Source organism: Colletotrichum karsti (genome assembly GCF_011947395.1).
Source record: "Colletotrichum karsti strain CkLH20 chromosome Unknown Scaffold53, whole genome shotgun sequence".
In the NCBI taxonomy this organism is placed as follows: Eukaryota; Fungi; Ascomycota; class Sordariomycetes; order Glomerellales; family Glomerellaceae; genus Colletotrichum; species Colletotrichum karsti.
In genome coordinates, this window is record NW_024065953.1 from 15,519 (window position 1) to 36,900 (window position 21,382).

Consider the following 21,382-nt stretch of genomic DNA (forward strand, 5'->3'; position numbering starts at 1 on the left):
GCCTCTCTGGTCGGTAACTGACTCCTATTCAAAAAAGAAAAATTAGGACCACCATCAACCGTTGATTAGCGATTAGCGGGTGCCGCCCAGAGCGCTGATGCGGGCGCCCGATGGCCTGTGCACAAGGCTGTCGGTGTGCTTGCCGACAGTGCCGTGCTGCTGAGGCATGGACTCGGATTCGCTACGCTCATCTTCAAAGTCCTCATCGTCTTCGACGATCTTGGTCGGGATATCGTCGCGGATCATGTACTGCTGGCTTGACCTCTCGGGGGTAGCCGCACTAGACGCGAATGACATCGCTGTGCTGCTCCTGTTGGGGACCAGGTCTGGGGTCGGCGGGATGCTAGACGTCCTCCCAGAGACGGGGTGAAGGTGGCTGTCCTCTCCCATCTCAGAGGTCGCATTCGACCTGGTGTCGTGGTCATCGTCGCTCTGACCGGCAGCGGACAGATTGCTGCGGCGGCGCTGGGCGCGAAGCTTAGCCGCACGCTCATCAAGCTCGGCATCTTGGGCAATCTGAAGTCCCTCCACTGCGGCCTGGCATTGCTCAGCAATGTTTCTGATAATGTGCGCGATGGCATCAGTCTTGTCCTTCAAGTGACGGTCGGCGACATCCTTGAAGCTTGATGTCGAGAGCCTCTTGTTGGCTTGAGCGGCGGCGGAAAGAAGGCGGGCCTGGTTCGCGTCGGCGTCCCTAACACCATCGGTCTCAACCTCCTCGGCGTCGAAACCGTCCTCGAGCTCACGCTCCAGATCGTCAGGCTTTGTCAAAGACTGCACCAAGTGCTCCATGTGGTGGCTTTGGCCGCCGATGAGGCTGCGCAGGTGGAGGACAACACGGCGAGCCTCGTCACGCTGTCTGAGAATGGTGACGTTGGTGTGCTGAAGGGCAGCAAGTTCCTTCTTGTTGCGCTTACGCTCGCGCTCAAGTTCCTCAGCAATCTCTTGCTGGAGAACCAGAGCCTCAAGAGCATCATCACGCTGCTTCTCGGTAGCACCCAGACGGTTGTTGAGGCGAGAGTTGTCATCCTTCTGTTGGTCGATAAGACCGGCGAGACGTCTGTTCTCCCTCTTGTGAGTCTCAATCTTGACCTTGAGATCCTGCGTCTCCTTGGTGAGCTGTTCCGCAAAAGCCTGGAACTTGAGGAACTATTAAGAGTTAGCATGATTGCTTCAAGTAGGACCAAGTGCCAACGAACCTGTTGTTTCCAGCTCTCAAGCTCTTCATTGAGGTAGTTGTTGCGCTTCGTAACCTTGTTGAGCTCCGTGTCCATGCGACCCTTGAGGTTGATGAAATCTTGCCAGGCCTCGAGGGCATCACGAGAGTACTGGTTCCTCTCGCGGACAATCTCGTTAAGATGTCTCATCGAGACCTTGGTCATCAGAGGCTTCTTGACGGAGCCACCGAAGACAGCCTTAATGCCCGTGTTGCGACCCATCTTCTCGCAGACGTGGTCCATGACCGTCATGACCGCATCCTGATTCCACCACTCGGGGTCCTGGATAGACTCAACCTCACCACGCATGACAATAATCTGGCCAGCCGGAACAAGCTTGCCGCCACCGTAGGCAGACCGCAGATGCGGGGGAACGCCAGAAGGTGTGACATCACCGTTGAGAGACTGGGTGAGGCGAGTGACGAACTTGTTGCGCTGGCCAGGGTTCAACGCAGTCGGAGGGCTGGAAGTGAGCACGAAGTTGCGGTCGAGGTCAACAACCAGCGCGTCGGTAGGGGCGGTAAAGAGAGAGCGGCACTCGGCAGTGATACCGAGAATGTAAGGGCCCGGTTCCTGGACTAGGTCCTTGGCATGACGAGCATGCACGACGGGAACGTAGAGACCACTCCACTCGTATACGCGAACGCAGTATCGCACTGTCTCCGCGGCCATGGTAAGCATGGCAGGGTAGTGACTGACGAAAATGATGCGGCGCGTGGGAGAGATGGCGGCTTCGACAACACCGACGATGTTGGGAATGGACAGACAGGTGAACAACGGCCACATGGCGAAGTTCTGGAAGCCGGTCGGGGAAGAAGGAAACTGGTAGCACAAAGCATAGTCCTTCATGTCAATTCGGACCAAGTCGTTGAGCCTCGGAGCCGGGAAGCTGAGAATGCGAGAAACCTCCTCGGCGTGAAACAAGTTGGTAGCCTTGTTCCAGTGGATCCACATGCCTCGCAAATAGTCTCCGAGCAGGTTGTACAGCGGGTACCGAGACAAGAACGACAAGCAGTAAGGGATCCAGTAAGTCTCATCCGGGTTGTCGTAGTAGTCGGGCTCAGTTCTCTTGCGCAAATCCCGAATTGTCTCGGCTCTCTTCTCGTCGGCTCTAGACCAGACGCGAAGGCAGATACCGTACAGAGTGTGGGAAGAATCCTGCTGCAGGACGAAAGCATGGTGGACGCAATGAGGCTGGCTGCGGCCGGTGCAGATCTCAACGTCGTGGGGAAAGCAAGCCTATCGCATGTAAGCCACAAACTCTACACATCCTCGGGTCCAGATTAGCAACTAACCCGCATGGCGGCGTGCAACGACCTGGCAATCTCGTTGTCCTGCTCCAGTCTAGGACTGCTTCCGAGGATCTCAGGCAGCCAGAATTGACCGACGGCGCCCTTCATGTGACCAATCTTTCCCTGAGCGAGGGCGGGTGCCTTGACCCATTGCGAAGGCTCTCTGCCAACACCACACACCATGTAGGCGTGGGTGAGGGTCTTCGGGGTCCGCTGCTGGGGCTTCGCGTTCAGAGTCGAGGGGATCGGCTGGGTGATGCGCGAGTGCAGAGAAGAGGTACGGCTCGGGATAACGAGGTTGCTATCGGCCTGATCACGAGTGACCGGTCGGCCATCGCGATCGCCGGTTCGGGGCCGGGTAAAGGACGAGTGTGCGTGCAGCGAAGGCGCCATTTCGTCGGTAGTGAATTATCGTCTGTTTAAAAACCGGTTCGAGCTGTGTAGTTGGGTCGGGAGGGAATGTAAAAGCGATCTGGTCGGTGTTGTTCCAGTTCGCCACGAGCTGTCCAGCGTGTCGAAAGAAAAGCCGAATTGGAATCGGGTTCGATGAATTAGAAGGCAGACAGGCTACCAGGAGAGCAAGCTCTCGTCACGGAAGAGTCGGGTCGAAGAGTTACTCAAAGGGCCGCCATTCGAAATGGCATCGGAGGGAGCAACGACGATTGTCTGGTCCGGTCGAGCAAGAGTTGATGCTCAGGCGCAGACGGATTGCTTGACTGGCAGACTGTTCGGTGACAGGTGGGGGGAGAGAAGAAACAAGAAAGGAGGGAGAGAAGGGGAAGAACGGAGACGAGACAAGAAGAGGTAGTTCAGGTAAAAGGAGAGGGTGGTCAAGGGGGGTGTCGGGATAAGACGAATTTGGGGGGGAAGTGGAAGGCGAGGGCGTGCGGGAGAAGAAGGAGAAGAAGGCAGAGAGAGACAGAGGCGATGGCAAGAAATCGTGGGTGTGCCACTGGTGGGCAGACTAGGATGAAGCGAAAGGGACCAAGCACTGGACGCGAAGCTGGAAGAGGAATGGAAGTGTGAACAAACAATGGAAGTCACCGTCAGACGGAAGAGCAGTGGTCAATGGCTATGGCTATGGCAATGGCAATGGCACTGGGGGAGTGCGAGTGCGTTGGGTAGAGAGCGGACCGGGCTGCGGCTGTACTGTGCTGCATGTACCTACCTTAGCTCCTGCAATAGTCCATGTAAGTAGGTACGGATACAAATGGTTTCTGTCTGCCCACCAGCTGGAGTACTTGTCGCGATAGGTACATCATTCAGGCCCCATATACCAAAAGCACGCAGCAGCGAGGGGGGGGAAAAAAAGAAGGGCGAGAGAAGCGTTCGCAGATGGAGGGACGGGGGACATGGACGGATGTGCAAGGGGCATGCAGCGCAGCGTTACGGTGCCACTATTCGACCAGGGGAGGTTCAGGGCACTAGACCAAGTTGAGGACCTCCAGCTGCAGCAGGGGGCGGCCACAACCACCACCCAAGCACAAGGAACCTCATGGCTTCTGGGAGGCAGATGGGGACAGAAATCAGGGGGCCTGACTCTTGCTGTTGCAACTTGCGCGGGAGTCTGTGACTTGAGACTCGTTGCGACCGCGACTAGTGTTTGGGTACTCATATGCGGTCGCGGTATACTCACGATCCGAATAGTAGGTGACGGATAAAGGCAGGTAAGGTAGGTAGCGGCATCGTATCCGTAGCGATAGGCAGTACTATGGTAAGCGATTAGCAGACTTAAAAGAACCGTTTGTCTTTGGTTCGTTTTTCTAAAATAATGTGACCCAATCCCACGCGCAGAAGGGAAGGGCAACGGTCGATCAACAACAGGCCAAGCGAGTAGAGGCTCCCGTGGCTCCGCAAGAAATGTTCCTAGCCCGTATCTGTACCGGTCACGACCTTTCTCTGGAAAACAGAAAACATCCGGTACTACGGATACATCTGTACGCCAAACGGGACGACGGGCTGGGGATGGAAGTTGAGAAAACAGAAGATATCCCGTCAGCACCATGGACCGAACGAACGGCAGAGAAGGAAGTCGCGCACGGGCCGCCCATGTGCCGGCAGTATTTTCTTTGCAGCAGATGGTACCTTACTGAGTACCTACCTTACAGAGTACCTACGGATATGAGTAAGAGGTACTGAGAACATGGGTACAATCAACCTAAGCTCTAACAGTAAACGTATTTTACAAGAGAAGGCAACTCAAGAAACGAGCCTCTTACAGCATAATGGCGCTCGAAACGTAGACTTGTTTCCTGGGTTGCTGTCGCGTGTCCGCGTCTTTGTCTCTGCCGTTCCGTCCGCCGCCCGTTGATCCCGGCAGAGAAAGAAAAGAGGCGTTCCACGTTCAAAACCACGACGCCAATTGCAGCGAAATCTCGTCGACACTTACGCAGTACCTCAAGCAGGCAAGACATGAAAGACTCGTGGGAGCCCGCAGAGATGAAGTGCTAGCGCCAGGTGCTAGGTTCTGCTCGAGGTGCTAGCGTCTTGTCCATCTCTCAGTGTCATCTCTCATCTCTCGACGGGGTGTTCGTAGGTACGTATCTGCTGACGCAGGGGCCCCTCCATGTCGACGACAATGACCCACACTCTCGAAAGGCCAACCATTGACAAACCAGGACGGTCCTTGCTCCGCACATGACAAGGGCCTGGACATCCCTGGTCGCTCCCCTAAATTTGAGCTCCGCTTGTCTTCCATGCATCTAGCCCGTCACAGCCAATGGCAGACGCCGCCGTTCAGCACCGGATGCTGATGAGGGAAATTGTCAGTCTCGTTTGGAAATTCTGTCGTCTTGACCTCGCATCTGTGCCCTGGAATTACGGGCCCAAAACGATTGCACCCGTCTCTTTTCGGCCTCGATTCGCTTCCCCCAGCAACCCAGGTCCCAGAGATGGCCTCGCGCCGCCCGTTGCCACTCCTCCGGTCAAGACTCAAGAGCCTTGGAGTTGGGAGCGAGACTCCGTTCTTACCTTATGCGCTGGGACTAGAACTGGAAGGCACTGACGGCGTTCGCGTTCGACGGTACGGTGCGCTTGGAACGCCTCAGAGTTTGGACGGAACATCAGCATCTACGCAGTACATCTCCATCGGCGCTGATCTGGCTGCTGATGGCCGGCCAGATCGTCACATCACCTCCTCGATTGCAGAAACACTACGCGTCTAATTACCTTTCATCCACTCTCTCACTCTACTGACTGCTAACCTGTGCTTTTCCTCCAGCACGCAGCGTGTCATGTACCGCAGTACTTCGTGCTCTGGACGCATATACCCAACACATGACTGTCGCTACATGAGTCGACGTCGCACCGGGGTGAAGGCCTCTGGACGGGAGACATACGAGAAACCTGCGGCGCAGGCCAGCAACTTCAATCCAGTGTCGCACCCGCAAATGAGAGATGCCAAAATGCATCCAAGCGTGCATTGTCGCCATCGTCCAAAATACGCGCAAGAATGCAACCTTCTACTGTCCCTCTCCAGCCGGATGACGAATTCAACCTCGAAAAAGATCATCTGCCGAAGCGCTCAAGCCCCATTCACGATCAACCGCCCCCCGACTCCCCGAGTTGCCATCGTCACTACACGGGTTGTCCCTGAAGCCCGGTGCTTGCCTCTGGGCCCGTCTGGGTTCTCTCGGCCACACACCCAAGAAACCTCGACGAACCCGGATCGCCGCTTCTGCATAGCATCCCACACAAACAGAGGCTTGTGTGTTTGGGGAGGGGACGGATCCGTGTGGCCATACCTTATATCACCATGCCCCGGCTCATAATACTACTGTGCAGCCGATACAAGGGCCCGCCATCACCTTCGTCAGCCAACTTGGACACTAGCAGCTGCATAGTGCGAATTCTTCCGAATTTACTGCCATCAGACCCGGGGCCTGACTTTGGGCGGCACATCAATGTGGATCCTGGCAAGCAAGCTCTGCGATGTCCAGAGTCCTACGACGCGACTCATCGCTCTCTTCATCAGGGTCCGTCCTAGGAGCATGCCGCTGTCGCGCAGAAGATTTGAGTAAAAAAAGGAGGATCGGGTGCGATAAAGAAAGAAAAACATGGCAGCCCCACGGGAGGAAAAAACTCCGTATCTGTACTTGATTACGCTGCAAATTGACGGCGATCTCTCGATGACCATCGGCCAACGGTGGAGGCAAGTACACAATCAAAAGTTGAGACCATTGCCGTGGTACTTAGCAGCGCGGTTCGTCAATTGCAATCCGCCAACCAAGGGCCTCACGTCGAATCGTCCAATCTTTTGCGGAGTGGAAATCTGCTCCCTACTTTATTCAAATAAGGTGTTGGGGACCGAAACATCCGTCGAATGCTGTCGAGACTGGCAGCCTGACAGACAATGTCACAGCAGGGGACAGCGTCTGTTCCTGTTGGCGTCGCCCAGACTTCCACCAGAGTGATGATTAACCATTTCGACCGTGTCTTGTCTCCTACACCTTATCCGCCACAGACGCACAAACAGTCTCTGTCCGTACCAAGATGCAAATCTCGAATTTCTTGCATTTTGTGGACTCTTTCCGTCGGGATGACCCTTCGACACGCCGCGATCTCGTCGAGCTCGGGCTGTGGGCGTCGAGCTCGGGCTGTGGGCGGGCGGTTCACACGGTCCTTTCTACCGCGGTACGGCATGGCGTAATCCATTCTGCAAGCAAGCTTATCCCGTCCTCACGTTCCCAACTCCGCCATTGTCGAGTTTCTGCCCGCCGCGGTCCCGACCTGCTCGTTAACGCTGCGAATGAAGTGGCAGAAGGAAGCCCAGCGTCGCCCACTCAGCGCTTTGACCTGAAGTTCTGGGAAAAGCGGTTGACTTGTACGGAGCACGAGGCAGCTTGGGATATCTCGCCCGTCTTAAGACCTCTCGCCTGTCTTAATGCTCCGCATCAAACGAAGCAGCCCGTGGATCTGTAACTCGTGGCACCCCCCTCAAGAAACCTCACAGTGTTTTCCTGCATTTTCGGAATCTTGTGTGCCTCGTGGTTGGGAACCCGCGGGATGGCGCCCTCCCACCTTGGCTCGGAGTATTCTTCCTGCCCCCATCCACCAACCCGAGCCCGTTGTTCGAATTCATCTATATTCGTGTATCCTACGGATATCGGTCCCTCCCCCCCCTCTCTTCAGGCCGCTGTCACCTGCACTGCAACTGCACGTCCCAAGTGTGGCGGGCTGGACCTTGTCGCGATCTGAGCACCTGTCCCGAAGCCCTGATCGTTGTCCCATCTCGCGGGCTCCTGATTGAGGGATTCGCATGACTGATCCAGCAACGCGTAGCGGTTAATCAATTCCGACTCAGCTGCGATCCTCGGGCGCTGCCCGTCTCTCTATCTGACGCTCGAACAGTCGTCTAGTTGCAGGCTTGCTCTGGGGCGCGCCTGTCCTTGTCATCGCTTGACGGCAACGATCAAGCTGGTCGGTTGTGATACGGCCCCATTCCTCAGAAAAACTGTTCCTGGGCTGGCTCTCTCAGTGTAGCCAACCAACATGAGGAGCCCGTCACCGTCTTAGCTGCAGGAGGGAGGCACGGGAAACAACTCTACTGCAGCTGCAGTAACAACTTGCTGCTACTGCTGCAGTTCCCATCACCTGCAGACGCACTCCAAGCAATCAAAATCACAAAAGCTGACGCGATCAAACACACGCCAATCTCGTCCGAGCTCTGGGATTCGCCAATTGTTTCACGCGCCGGGTACCGTTCGTCAGTCAGCACCACACCATCACTGCAGGCGAGCAATCACCACCACCACCACCACCAACGGCGCTGGTCCCAGCAGGACGAGCCGCATGCAAACCGGATCCGTCTCGAGTCTCCCATATTAGAGCACGTTATTAAAACATGCCCCGGTCCAACGGTTTTCTTACACAAATGCCCGGCATCAAGCAATGTCGATTCAAAACCGTCTGTTCAATAGGCATCGAAGTGCGTCGACAGTTCCAGCTCTCGATGAAATGAAAGGAACCGGCGCACAGTCCGTCGCCTAGATGAAGTTTGCTGTCGAACGGCGGTGAGAGAAGCCGCGGAAAACACTACGTATGTGGTGGAAGCCCCCTAACAGTAACCTACGACGACACGGGACAGTCTTGTCATGGAAATCCCGAAATAAAACAGGATTCAATCAATAATTGGCCGCTGCCAACAGCCGAGCCCCCGATAGAAACCCAACATGGCTTTCCTCAGCCGGCCTTCTATCTCGTTCGAGCAGTACCCTGGCCTGTATCCCTCGGCTGACTGCTACTTTTGGTGCCCGAGCTGATGATAAGTGGACGCCGTACGCTCCGGTTTGGGTTGACCTGTCACCAACGACAACATTTCGTCAACCTCGCCTCGTGTTCCTGCGTCAGCAAACACCCTCCCCCGGCAAAACCTCGAATTGCCGTTTGATGTATCGATTCAATTTTCTTCCCCGCTGGGCCGGCTGCCGAAAATTTGTATCCCTGGATGACGGGCTGTTGACCCAGCGTCTGAGGCGATGCGAAGCACGACATAGGGGAAGGGGGGCGCGTATCTACCAGAGTATCCGCTTGTGGCCTCACACAACCCAAATACGCTGGCATAAGTCGTCCTTCGTCCTTGATGGCCGGTCCACGAGGCTTGGCAACCGTCAGCCGCCGTCGCCGCCGTTCGGAGCGCCTTCGTCCTCAGCGTGGCGCTCGGCTGGTCTCAACCGGGGAACGCCGGCGGGTCGGCGATTGGAGGGCGTGTGTGTTTTGGCACCAATCCGTGCCGCGCCGCCTCTCAGCCGGACCCGACGTGCTATACCGCCCTGGGGAGAGGCGTCGCCGATAGGAAACCCCGGTGGCGAAAGCCCCGCGGGTCTTCCTCCATCGCCACGTGCAGCGGCCGGACATACCGCTTGCTAGTACCGTTTTCCAAGAGAACCAGTGTCAATGGGCCGGCGTTCCTCTGGGGTTTCGTTATCCGATTACTGGAGAACCGTTTTGTGGTGGCTGGGTTTTCATGATGGCAAACCGCAACCGTTTCATCGATCCCGCTCCCTCAAGTCGTCAGCGATCATCGAGCTGGTTCTTTGTCTGAGCTTTGTTCAGCATGTGCATCATCCCCAGGGTCTTTTTCTGTTCTGGAATCTTGGTCTTTCCTCAAACACGTTGTTGGGACCGGCAGAACGAACACTGTGGCGCGTCAAGTTCTTTGTTCAGAAGACTGGCGCCTACGACGTCGAAACCAATCATCATGACCGGACAACAACATGCTGAGGCCAACGGGAGATGAAACATGTATCGTGTCTCGTTCCGAGATCATTTGACCGTCTTCCGGCCGGCATACGTGTATCTTGGGACCCTTCGCCGGGTTCGGATAACCCCGTTTCCGGAACTGATCTCGGGATTGCCCTCGGGCCGGGTACCGCAAAAGCGGGGCTGTTCACCGGGTTCCGGGTCTGGGTATCGGTGTTTGCCCCGCACTCTTCCGAACATCTGGCCGGGAGGGACACCGGCGTCCGAAACCGCATCCGGACGTGAAAGCGACTGCTTCGGCTGTTGTTGGCCAATTGCAACAGCTGTTCGGTCCGACGACGACAACTGCCGTATCTCAATCAGGAGCTTGACGTCGTTCTTTCGCCGAGGTGGCGATTCCCCGCCCTTCTGCTGCAGAAGAAGCAATAAGAGTCCTCAAAAGTTCCCTTTCCAACGATTGGGATGGATGGCACACCTCTCTATTTCCGCTGATTTGCCGCGCGACCGACGCAGGGGCATTCGCGTCTGTCACCCTCCACGACTTGCTCGTCGGAATTGGCAACCGAAAGAAACAGAAGCGAGAAAAACCTGCGGGTGCTGGCATCTTAAGGGATGACTGTGGATGGTACGGGCGGAAGGGAACTACCCGCAGTTGGATTATCTGCATGTCTCTCCTGAGACAATGATTACATCCGATTCCTCGCGGTATCATCTTTTCCGCGCGGGATCACGAAAAGTGCGGGCAGAAAGAATATGCTGCAGACACGAGATGCAACGACATGCAGCCGGTGAGCGCGAGGAATTGTTTCTGCAATAGAACGCGCGGCGTATTGTTTCGTCCCCGCAAATTGTCATTGCAGACATGTTCGGCCCAATTGACCAAGGAAGGACGACGAAATCACGTCTGCGGGCTGCGAATGATGAGATCAGTGGCACGCGCGTGGGTGGAGGATGACAAGCACACAACCTCAACGTTGAGAAGGGTGCAGTTCCCCTCGCAGGAAGATGGTGAGACATTGTCTGGCATGTGAATGTGGGCGTATGTGGCTGGTGCAGTGGTGCGGTGGGAACCGCAAGCCGCTATCAAGCTGCAAGCCCAGGGGGGACAGACAGGGGTCACACCGAAAAGTGCCGCTATCACGTCGAAATTGTCCGATGATAGTCGTGAGAGACGAGCATGATGATTTGATTACCCTGGAAGAGAGAGCACGGCGTGGCATGAGTGGTCGTCAGGCACAGCAGTACTTTTTCGCCAAAGTGGCGACGAGAGGAGTCTGAGTTCATTCGTCGCCTTGGCTTCCGAGGTGGCATTTCCAGACGACTCGAGCATGGGGCGTTTTTGATGGAGGATGAGGATGGGAGCCGCGGCAGAAAGGCACCCAGTTCTCACGAGGTGATCTCTATCTCCTCCCCGGTTCAGGGGTTCGACAGAGCAAGCTCGTGAAAGGCGAGAGAGATTGGAAGGGTTCTGGCGCATCGCGGCGTATATTATACTCAATCTCATGAAAGCTGGCTTCTCAGCTGGCGGCTCCGGTCGAACTCTAGATGACGAGGAGGGGAAACAGCGCAGGAGACTTGATCCTGTGGCGTCGCCAACTAGACCGGATATTGAAGGTGGAAGGGAAGGGGACGCAGAGAGGCCCCGAGCGAAGCCGGGCTGAAGACCGGACCAACGTAGCATGGTATCAAAGCGCGCTTCCACAGGGCTATCAAGGTCAGGGTGGTTTGGTCGCCCTTTTAGATCGACAGTTCCTGAGAGCCGGGCTTGATGGACGTGATACCTCACAGGTATCGCGCTATCGCATGTAGTGCAGGACAGCGCAGACGTTGGCTTGGGAAATCTCGCCGTGATAAGGTTTTTGGGGTTGGTGAAGGCGATAAGCTAAAGGCAGGGGGCCAATTGGATCGAGGCAGGACGGCTCCCCGCGACCGGGGGGCGCACGCAAGAGCAGTAGCCCTCCATCCGTGGCCCTACTTCAGTACATTGACTGTTCCAATGCGACAAGTAAGACGAGACGGGAAGGATGGGGATTGAGGCAACGGGACGGACATGGCAGGAGACAAGCAGCGTCACGAAGTGGTGAGGTTCGCCTGACTTGTAGCTGGCAGGTACCATGTTGGCAGCCGGTACCTGACGAGGGAGCCGTCCTCAAGGTGTCGACACCCTCTCCCGTCCTTCCCCCTCGTGCCTCCGTGCCTCCTCATCTGCCATCCCACTCACACACAGACCGAAAGCGTCTTCCCGTTCTCTGGGACACAGATCAACAGTTGCCTCGAGGACTTTTCTGAGATAAGGCACGGCCACGGCATACGTGGTGGGCGGCGACTCGACATTGACCAGGGGGTGAACAGACGGGGAGGAGAAATTGGCCGTGAGTTCGGCTCGGCTCTTCTCCTCCTCGTCTCTGTCGTAAGGCTTGGTGTGCAGTGATACCATCTCATGGCGACATGATGACGAGCCTTGGGGAGCCGTTCAGACGCAGCAAAGCGCAGGCGTTTCGTGCATGCATTCTCTCCTCCATCCTTCCCGTGCGAGACGCGCGACCTATGGTCCGATCCAACCATTCGTCGCCATTCGATTGTCTAATTAGGTAGCAGCGAAACGAAAGATGCCGTGTCTTTTGCGGGAGGAATAGAAGTAAAAAAGCGGCTGCACAAGAAGCTTACCTGACGGCAAGGACCTTCCCCTTGCCAGTGCTGGAGGTAGGTACCTGGCCCTTTTTTTTTTTTTTTTTCTGTGGAATGTTATGTAGGCCGCGGGAACCTTCCCTTGCGCGGGAAACCAGGTCATAGAAACACCTGAAATAGGAAAAATGAACCCGGCCTTGGACTGCGGACTTGAATCGCATGTCATCGAGTCGCGGCATCAGGTAATTGTCGAATAATTATCACGAGAGAGAGAAAGAAAAAGGTCGGGATGCCGGTACCGATGTCGTCGACCGGCCCCTCTTTTTCCTTCTTTTTCTTATTCCACCTCGACCACATGGCGGGGCGAACAACCACTTTCACATGTCAAGAGCCGGGGTTCGCGATAGGGATGCATGGCAAGCTGTGCTGATGATGCTGCTCTGCTGCTGCTGATGTTGCTGGGCGAGTTGTACCCTTTACTGTGAGATACCATACTTTGCCCGTGTGTCCCCGTCCCGTGCATCAGGTCGTCAACTCCCGGGATGGGATGCACCTCGGAGGAGTAGCTACGAGATAAGGTGCGACGGCTTTGATGGGCTGGATTCCTATTCCACGGTACACGGATCTGTGGCTTGAATTTGCGAATGACGAGGGAGAAATTTGGGGGCACCCAAGACAAGAAAAAAAAAATTAAGAAGACAGGGGTAAGAGGAGCTATTCGGGCACATTAGGGGAGAGAAAAAAAAAAGGGAAGGAAGCTTCGCTCCAGGACTGAGCAGTTATCTCCCGCTGGCATGCGGGATCAGTTTAGGTGAATTGAGGTGAAGCAAGTGAGCTGGTATTGGTATGAGATGGGAGGTACTGAAGGTAAGGTATCTCGTGAGTGCAACACAATGCACGAATGGACCGAATAAGCTGTCGTCAGGTACCTCGTGGGTACGGATACCTCACCACGGGCCCCGCCACCATGGGCATTCCTGCGCGTTCTCGTTGGTCTCTTTTGCTCCCATTCGACGACAAGACGCTGCGTTGTCGTCGAAAGGGACGAAAAGCACATGTTAATCAGTGCCAGTCGGGTCCCGTCAAGTCAAGTCTTCGCTCTTAGCTCTACTCTTAGCTCTAGCCTGCCTTTTTTTTTTCTCCCAAGTCCAAGTCTCCCCTAAGATCCACGTCGTCCACGTCCCCCCCAATCCACGTCCACATCTACCAAGGGGTTCGGGCCAGTCCAAATACAAGATGAAGTAGATAAATACTTTCATTTCTGTCCATGCCCGTCTGTGGCGTCCATCTCGTCACCATCCATCCCCCCCATTTGCGTCCAGTCCATTGCAGAACAAGCTCGTCTTCGTTACGTTCCAGCTGCTCCTGTTCCTGCTCGACCTCCCTCCCGTCCCTTTTAGCTTTACCTACTCCCTCCCCCCAATCCCTTTCTTCTCCCCCCCTCCCGTCCTCCAAAACCTTCTATCCGTCCTTTTCCTTTTTCCATCCTTTCCGTCGACCTGAATCCAACTTCTGCTCTGCCTGCTGTTCTCTGCTCATCTCTCAGAACTGCCCGCTTACATCTCTGCTCTCGACACCCCAATCCAACCCTTACCACATCGCTTTGCAGCTACCTGTCACGAGATTTAAGCTCACGAGCCTCACTCAACCTCACCTCCTACCGTTCGCTGGAACAACCTCACTCGAGCGTCCGCACAGCACCGTTCCAGTAGCCTCCTACCTACAACATCAACTTCACCCAACCCAACGTCGCCTTCATGTCCAAAATGGCCCAAGTCAACGGTGACCTCCCGGCTGTCAACTCGGCCACTGCCCAGGTAAGTCTCCCTTCATCGTGGCATCGGCTATCTATCACGTCCACAGCTAACAGGTATGTAGCACTTGCTGGATTACCCCGTGGTCCACGATGGCGTCGTTGCCTTCAGGAACAACCCGTACGGCAAGAGATCCATCGCCCTGGGTGACTCTGCCTACAAGACGTTCGCCGAACCCCTCCTCCCTTACTTCGCCCGTCCCTGGTCAATCATCCGCCCGTACGCCGAGAAGGCCGACAGCATCGGCGACCAGACTCTGACCAAGGTCGAGGAGCGTGTCCCCGTCATCAAGAAGCCTACCGACGAGCTGGTCGCTGGTGCCAAGGGCATCATTGCCCTGCCCTTCCGCACCGGCTACGAGGCCAAGGACCACGTCTTCAAGACATACTCCCAGGAGAAGAAGAAGATTGGCGGCGAGAACCTCGTCACCTACGGCAAGGCCCTCGTCAGCACCACCCTCATCACCACCAGCGAACTCATCATCTGGGTCGGCGACGTCATCCACTACAAGAAGGAGGAGGCCAAGGACGTTGTGAACGAGAAGGTCAACAACTAAGCGACTTAGTTGGCGCCAATCCGGCTCTGCAACGTGTGCTGCTGTACATCTGCCCGCACACGTGTAGCCCGGCTGTTTCACACCTTACTCTCCCCATTTCATATACCCTTCCCTCGCGGCATATCTGAACTATCCTTGGGTTCGGGCCGCAGTCATGATGGCAAACGCTACAACGACATACAGCAAGGACCGCAACTTATACCTCGGATAAAGGGCTCTTTTGTATTGAATCTTGTCTGCTTTCCTTTGTTTGTTTCACCCGAAGGTGTACGAGAGGTGAGATATCTTTGGCGCGCACCGCTCCAGCCCTGCCTCTCGGGGCCAGTCGAGCTGGGGCTTTCCCGCCGGGACTTGATGGGCCGCCAAGACGCACGCGATGCTTTCCAGGGTCGATCAGCTTGGCTAAGGTACTGATCGACCTCCAGCCACTGGGGCGGGCGCAAATCTTTGATCGGAGGGCTAAGTTTTACTGGTGTCGGAGTCTGAAGGAAATGGAGATAGGAATCAAAATTAATAGATACTTGTGTTTCCTACCTGATAAGGACGTGCTGTAATGGGCGCATGACAGTGACAGTCGCTGTCGTGGTTTGCATGTGACGTAGTATAGCTCCGAGCCGCTCGGTTTTGTTGAGGACGAGCGCGAACCCCAATCTTGTGGCATGGATCAAGTAATGCCTCCTGCGTCGCCACGATTCTGAAGGGAGAGACACGATTGGAATCGCCCGAGGTCGAAGCTAAGAGGCGTAGGTTACACAGGCCATGTGGCGAAAATCGATGGCGAAGAGGAGGACGGACGGGACGGGACAGGACAGGACAGACCACCACCTCACCCCACGTACGCATGTTCGGAGAAGGGAAAAACATCGTGGAGTCGGATATTTTTCTCTAGCCAAACTCAATGCCGTTTTCTGGAGTAGCTTTTCATCACTTTGGCAACTCTATCCGGCTCGAGATCAGATCAACAAGGAGCGACAAGGAGAAGGGAAACCGGGGAAGGTTACCGCCAGCTGATTGGGTCAACTAAGGAAGGTAGCCAAACCCCCCGCCCCCCAAAAGGGTTCGCCATCATGACCACTCGGTGTGTCAGCGACGAACAGCTGCTGGTTGCGGCGTCATTGGGCGGGGCGGATCCTCCCTCTCTCCAGGTGCAGTGTGAGGTCCCGGGTCTGCTTGCTCCGCCCAGTGCTACGTTTCCGCCGCGCGCGCGGGTACCTTAGGCGGTCGGTCGGCAAAGACCGCGCGCTGGAGGCTCGCGGGGCGAAGTCCCGAGTTTCCTGCTTGACGACTGCTGATGTAAAATTGACTAATGCCGGCTGCTTACCAGAAAAGTGCATAACGCAGCATCCTCACGATGCTGGCCCAGCGTGCCGTTCGCGAGTGGAGAGGATCTGAGAAAAAAGGAGGAAAGAAAAAATCGCATTTGTATTTCATTAGTCAATCGGAGCGCTCAGATTCTAGAAGGCTCATTCATACCCGATCTCACTCATCCCACTCACTTGAATCAGGTCCAGTTGCATCAACTGAGAATCTCCGTATAAATACCACCCCGGTCATCGTCCCTCCTCAATGAAGTCCGTCTCACTCCTGCTATCCATCATCGTGGGGATTACGTCGATTATTCTCTTCAGACAAGAGCTACTCACAATCGCCATCGCAACGACAGACAGCGTCTTCAACTTGACGAGCAGCGCCTTGAATATCACACTTAAAACAGAGCCGAAAGAGCAAGTAGACCATCACTTGTACGCCACCGAAATGTCGATTCCTCGCGCAATCCGCAAGGTCTTTCTGGCCGTCGAGCAGGCCGAGGGCGCCGGTGCCCGCGTTCGCCGCTCCATCGGAACCCCTCAGCTGCGCAACTTTTCCCCTTTTCTGATGCTTGGTGAGTACAAACCATCAAATTCGTGATGAGAAACTTGTGACTGACTCGAAGAAAAGACCACTTCCGCATCTCCCCTGGCGCGGGCTTCCCCGACCACCCCCACAGAGGCCAGGAGACCATCACCTACCTGCTCCACGGCGGCGTCGACCACGAGGACTTCGCCGGCAACAAGGGCACCATCGAGACGGGCGACCTGCAGTTCATGACGGCGGGCCGGGGCATCATGCACGCCGAGATGCCCAAGCAGAACCCGGACGGCAGCGCCAACGTCGGCCTCCAGCTCTGGGTCGACCTGCCCAAGGAGCTCAAGGCCTGCGAGCCGCGGTACCGCGACCTCCGCGCCAAGGAGATCCCCACGGTGGACGCCGACGAGGGCAGGGTCCACATCAAGGTCATCTCGGGCCAGAGCCACGGCGTCGACTCGGTGCGCGACCTCGCCTACACGCCCGTCTGGATCCTGGACATCCGCATCAAGCCCGGCGGCAAGGTCGCGCAGCCGCTGCCCAAGGGCTGGAACGCGTTCGCGTACACGCTCGAGGGGCAGGCCATCTTCGGGACGGGCGCGCAGCAGCGCGTGGTGGACCAGTTCCACAACGTCGTGCTCGAGCAGGAGGGCGACGTTATCAACATCGAGGTCGACGCCGGCGCGGAGAAGGACGCCCGGTTGGTCCTGATTGCCGGCACGCCGCTTGACCAGGAGGTCGTGCAGTACGGGCCGTTTGTCCTCAGCTCCAAGGCCGAGGTATACCAGGCTCTGATGGATTATCAGACGCACTCGAACGGATTTGAGAGGGCCGAGGGCTGGCAGAGTGAGATTGGGAAGACCATGGTGGAGTAGACGGCTGTAGAGGCATTTTCAATTTTGTGCACTTGTTTTTAGGATACCATGTGGTGGCATTGAGCGGATGAGAGTTATTGGGGACCAGCATACGATGAGCTTTAGACTATGAGAAGATACCAAACAATTTGTTTCTTGTTTTCACCTGCTCAGTCTTATTTTCCAGCCGATTTATCTTGACGATATCTTCAGCAGTTTGAAACGAAGCAACACACAGGGGAAAGGACTGGATGCCTTCAACTTCATTAATAAGCTATATGCTGAAAGCATGCAAGACAGATATTCAAAGATATACAAAGCTCCATTCTCTATGATCCAATCATATGCTGTGATAAGTAGACCTCAATGTTCAAAGGTCGAGACAAGCTTGCTTCTGCAGCGAACATGTTCCTCGTGCACAGACCCCACCAAAGTCCGGGGCTGTTCGTTCCCGCCCGCAGCAGGAAGCAAATGCACTGGCCGAGTCCTGCACCGCCCCCACGTCCCTCCCTTCCAGCTAAGGCACCTCTATGCGGTGTCATCCATGTACACGAAACCCAAATCGCGGCGCGCAATGCGACGACATCCGAGCCCAATCTAAGACTATACGATTATGAAGAGACAGCAAACGATCCACGCTCTTTAATATCCCACAGACTCCTCCTCCTCCCCACGACCGATTGACCGAGCCCTTCGACCGGAATACCAAGCTGGGCCGCCAGCAAGCCAGCCCACCATGGATGCGCCCGTGCCGAAGCTCGCGGAGCTCCTCCGCCATGCCGACGACCTCGACAAGATCGCCGGCCTGAAGCAAGAGTTCTCCCGCAAGAAGGGCGCCGTCGACTCGCAGCTCCGGAGCGGTCTGCGCGAGCAGCTCGAGACGACCCAATCGGGCATGACGGGCCTGACGGACGGCCAGAAGACGGTGCAGCAGATCAAGGAGGAGATGATCAAGATCGACCGCCTGTGCTCCGAGTCGCAGAACATGATCAAGGACTTCAACAGCATCAACCTCGTGTCCCAGGCGCACCGCAACTTCGGCGCCGTCGAGGCCATGCGCAAGAACCTCGAGACCTTCAACGAGCGGCTGGCCATCATCGAGCGGCTGCTCAGCGAGGACGAGGGCGACAAGGAGAACATGCCCAACCTGCTGCCGATCCACTACGAGCTCACCCAGCTGAGGAACATTCGAGACGATGCGATGGAGCAGATACAGAGAGCCGAGGATCCGGGGCTGGAGTCGACGCTCGAGGACTACTTCCAGAGGCTGGATACCATGATTGACTGGTTCGACGAGCACATCGGTATTCTGGCGCTGAACCTGATCAACCTGGTCGTCAACGACAACAACGGGCTGGTGGTGCGCTTCGCCGTCGTGATCGAGGCGGAAGAGAAGAGCGACCAGCGGGTGCTGGCACTGCAAGAAGCGTTGAAGGACCACAAGGAGATGGCAACGAGGTTTCAGAGCATCACCGACGGTGCGAAGAAGGTCCGAGGTTATAAAGATAAGTTCACGCAGGCTATCAAGATCAGCGTCGAGGGACAGTTTGCGGAGGTCAGGGGGGAGTTCTTGGACGACCCCTCGGCACTAGACAAGATCTTGAAGTGGTACTTCAACGACCTGAACGCCGTGAAGATGGGCATGACCCCGTTGATGCCGAAAAAGTGGAGGATTCTCAAGACATACGGCGACATATACCACCAGACGATGCACGACTTCCTCGTCGGCATGATCGACGACCCAGATTCCACTTCCGCCAACACATTAGAAATCATCAACTATCCCGAAAAGTATTACAAGAAAATGAAGAAGCTAGGGTTCAAGCAGGAGGACCTGACGCCTCACGTCATCGACTCCAGAGAAACGGAGCTGGTGCGCGACTTCCGGCAGCTCATCATCAAGTTCCTCGACGACTGGATCGAGCGAATCTTCACCGCAGAGCAGAAAGACTTTGCCGAGCGCAACGTCGAAGGATCCAACCTGGACCAGGACGAGTATGGCTATTTCCGGACCAGGAATCTCGTCGACATGTGGCGCATGCTGCGTGAGCAGATCGACGCGGCCGCCAACTCGAAGCGCATGGACGTCCTCGAGGGCGTTATCGACGCCATGTTCCTGCGGTTACGCGGCCGGCAGCAATCGTGGCAGAAGATGCTCGACGAGGAGGCCGTCAAGTACGAGACCGGCAAGGTGCCGGAGCTCGAAGGGTTCCAACAGCTCCAGGACTGGCTCGTGGCCACGGCGAACGACCAGATCGCCTGCGTCGACGACAACGAGGACGAGGGCCGACTGGCCTACCTGTCCAACTTCAAGCAAAAGTTCGAGCCGCTCGTGTCGCCGGCGTACATGGAGCGCGCCGAGGGCGAGGTCGAGCTGCTGAGGGACGGCTACGTGGACTTCAGCACGTGGTGCATCACAAAGTTCGTCCAGCTCATCTTCTCGGTCGACTTCAAGATGGTCATGCCCGACTTCTTCACACCCAAGTGGTACACGAGCACCGCCATGAAGCAGATGATCGTCACCTTCGAGGAGTACGTCAACGACTACAGCCAGGTCCTACACCACTCCCTCGTCGACATCTTCACCGAGATCTTCGCCGACGAGCTCCTCGTCCGCTACCTGTCGTCCGTCCGCAACAAGGGCGCCAAGTTCCGCCGCTCCGACCCCTTCCAGGACAAGTTCTTCAACGACATCTCCACCGCCTTCGAGTACTTCGGCGCCCTGCCCAACCCGGCCGTCGGCGCCTCCGTCAAGGAGAACTGGCGCGTGAGCGAGTACTTCCTGCAGCTCCTCATGGCCGACAAGGACGCCCTCCCGGACACGTACGCCAACTTCAAGACCGCCTACTGGGACCTGCAGATCTCCTGGGTCGAGGCCGTGCTGCGGTCGCGCGACGACTTTGACCGGAGCATGCTCAACGCCGTCAAGGCCCGGGCGGCGCAGGTCGACGTCGAGAGGGGGCCGGAGACCATCATGAGCAAGGTCAAATAGTGGGTCAAGAGCGAGACGAGGAGACAGCCAGGGGTTGGAGTTTGAAATGTTTGCGGGTCGATTTTGGAGCTGTGTAGTTAGGTACTGATGCAGAGAGAGAGGGGGGGAGAGAGCGCGGGGAAAGCGGAATCTGCGTCTTTGCAATCTTGGAAAAAGAAAAAGAGTCCACGACCCGTAGAGAGCAACGGGGCTTGAAACGACGATAATGATACAGCCATGATGATCACCCTCTCCTTCCTTCCTCAGGCACTGGGGATTTTGTTCTTCTTCATGTGCCGAATCTGTCACCGTCCGATGCCTGCGAGCTCAGTGTGATCACCACGACCATGTTACAAGCGATGAAGCCAACAGCCTGTGTCAGGAGAGAGACGTGAGTGGAGAGGACGGGCAGAGGCAGACAGACGAGGCTTTGGGATGCGACACGTGTTCGAAAAGAGCGTGGGGAGTCACGTATCACGGCGGGCAGAGAGGGTGAGACGAGGGTTGTGGGTGGTGCTGTGATTAAAAAGGGCGCGGGCAGGACAATTTAATCAATCTCAATACCAAGGTTAGTGGAAGTCTAAGTTGAGGATCGAGGAATATGGACTGTCGGGCTGGGAGCAAGGAGACGACCACGGCTGAAGCATCATCGATCGGTTTTGTTATGACGTTTTGTTATATTACGTTTCTACTCATACGATAAACTTTTTGGCTACGACGTCCATCACGTTCAGTCATTTACGGGTGTGGGGCCTACTACAGTGTTCGTCCGTCCTTCACGCCATTACGTCCCTCGTAAGAAGCCATGTGTATCGTGCATCCATTGATTACCATCTCAAAAAGAAGACGGGAAATAACTCATCATGCCTGACCCTTCAAAAAAATCCATCCGTCAATGTTCTGTCCATCTGACCTTCCTTCCTCCATCTCCCAAAGATGTGCCCATCACTGATGTGTGTCGAGCTCACGACTGGTAATAAAGTAAGGCTGAACTGGATGTGGAGC

General features: G+C 56.0%; 4 protein-coding genes across 4 annotated transcripts; 3 read left to right on the top strand and 1 right to left on the bottom strand.

The window, feature by feature from the left end:
• Positions 1-72: 72 nt before the first annotated feature.
• On the bottom strand, positions 73-2,902 carry CkaCkLH20_11972 (DENN domain-containing protein; the record flags this gene model as incomplete). The annotated part of the gene is made up of 3 exons (XM_038894686.1): positions 73-1,149; positions 1,200-2,456; positions 2,513-2,902. 3 exons carry the CDS (start codon positions 2,900-2,902, stop codon positions 73-75), a joined length of 2,724 nt encoding a protein of 907 aa, XP_038739943.1.
• Positions 2,903-14,094: 11,192 nt separating this feature from the next.
• On the top strand, positions 14,095-14,707 carry CkaCkLH20_11973 (CAP20; the record flags this gene model as incomplete). Its single annotated transcript, XM_038894687.1, has 2 exons — positions 14,095-14,154; positions 14,216-14,707. 2 exons carry the CDS (start codon positions 14,095-14,097, stop codon positions 14,705-14,707), a joined length of 552 nt encoding a protein of 183 aa, XP_038739944.1.
• A 1,566-nt stretch (positions 14,708-16,273) lies between these two features.
• On the top strand, positions 16,274-17,427 carry CkaCkLH20_11974 (pirin; the record flags this gene model as incomplete). Its single annotated transcript, XM_038894688.1, has 2 exons — positions 16,274-16,589; positions 16,646-17,427. 2 exons carry the CDS (start codon positions 16,274-16,276, stop codon positions 17,425-17,427), a joined length of 1,098 nt encoding a protein of 365 aa, XP_038739945.1.
• Positions 17,428-18,142: 715 nt separating this feature from the next.
• CkaCkLH20_11975 (exocyst complex component Sec6) lies at positions 18,143-20,398 on the top strand (the record flags this gene model as incomplete). Its single annotated transcript, XM_038894689.1, has 1 exon — positions 18,143-20,398. One exon carries the CDS (start codon positions 18,143-18,145, stop codon positions 20,396-20,398), a length of 2,256 nt encoding a protein of 751 aa, XP_038739946.1.
• Positions 20,399-21,382: the final 984 nt, after the last annotated feature.